At 44.3% G+C, this 379-nt stretch overlaps 1 protein-coding gene across 1 annotated transcript in view; it reads left to right on the top strand.

Moving 5' to 3' along the window:
* The window catches only part of LOC118326010 (endophilin-B2-like), a 26,246-nt gene that overhangs the window by 13,576 nt on the left and 12,291 nt on the right, over window positions 1–379 (top strand). The window contains exon 3 of the mRNA XM_035658894.1: window positions 134–322. Within this exon, the coding sequence (XP_035514787.1) occupies window positions 134–322 (189 nt within the window). The remainder of the gene's footprint in view (window positions 1–133; window positions 323–379) is intronic.

Here is a 379-nt window from a genome sequence, read left to right as displayed (position 1 = left end):
TAGCACCTTTCTAGTCTTCCAACATGCCACATTCACATTCATACTATTATTATAACTTGTGAACATACAGACAGAAGAAGTTGTCAAGGTACGGTAGCCAGGTGCTTTTAGAAGACATGTTAAGGCCTGGTAAGAGTGTGTGGGATTTGAAATGAAGGTTTTGTGGTCACTGGATCTGTTTCTTGCAGGGAGTACTTTGATTGAGGTGGGAGAATGTGAGAGAAGACTAGGAGCGGCAGAGAGGGAGTTCCTCCAAACATCAGCCATCAGCTTTCTTAGCCCTCTCAGGAATTTTCTGGAAGGAGACTGGAGGACTATTTTAGTGAGTCTGAAGCACCGCACCAACCCACTTCAATATGGTAAAGGGTAAATGGACCTG

The sequence above is a fragment of the Morone saxatilis genome, unplaced genomic scaffold (assembly GCF_004916995.1).
Source record: "Morone saxatilis isolate NCDOM2014 unplaced genomic scaffold, NCSU_SB_2.0 Contig16, whole genome shotgun sequence".
NCBI lineage: Eukaryota > Metazoa > Chordata > Actinopteri > Moronidae > Morone > Morone saxatilis.
Note: the sequence above shows the minus strand (reverse complement) of the source record. Positions and strands in the feature narration are given on the sequence as shown.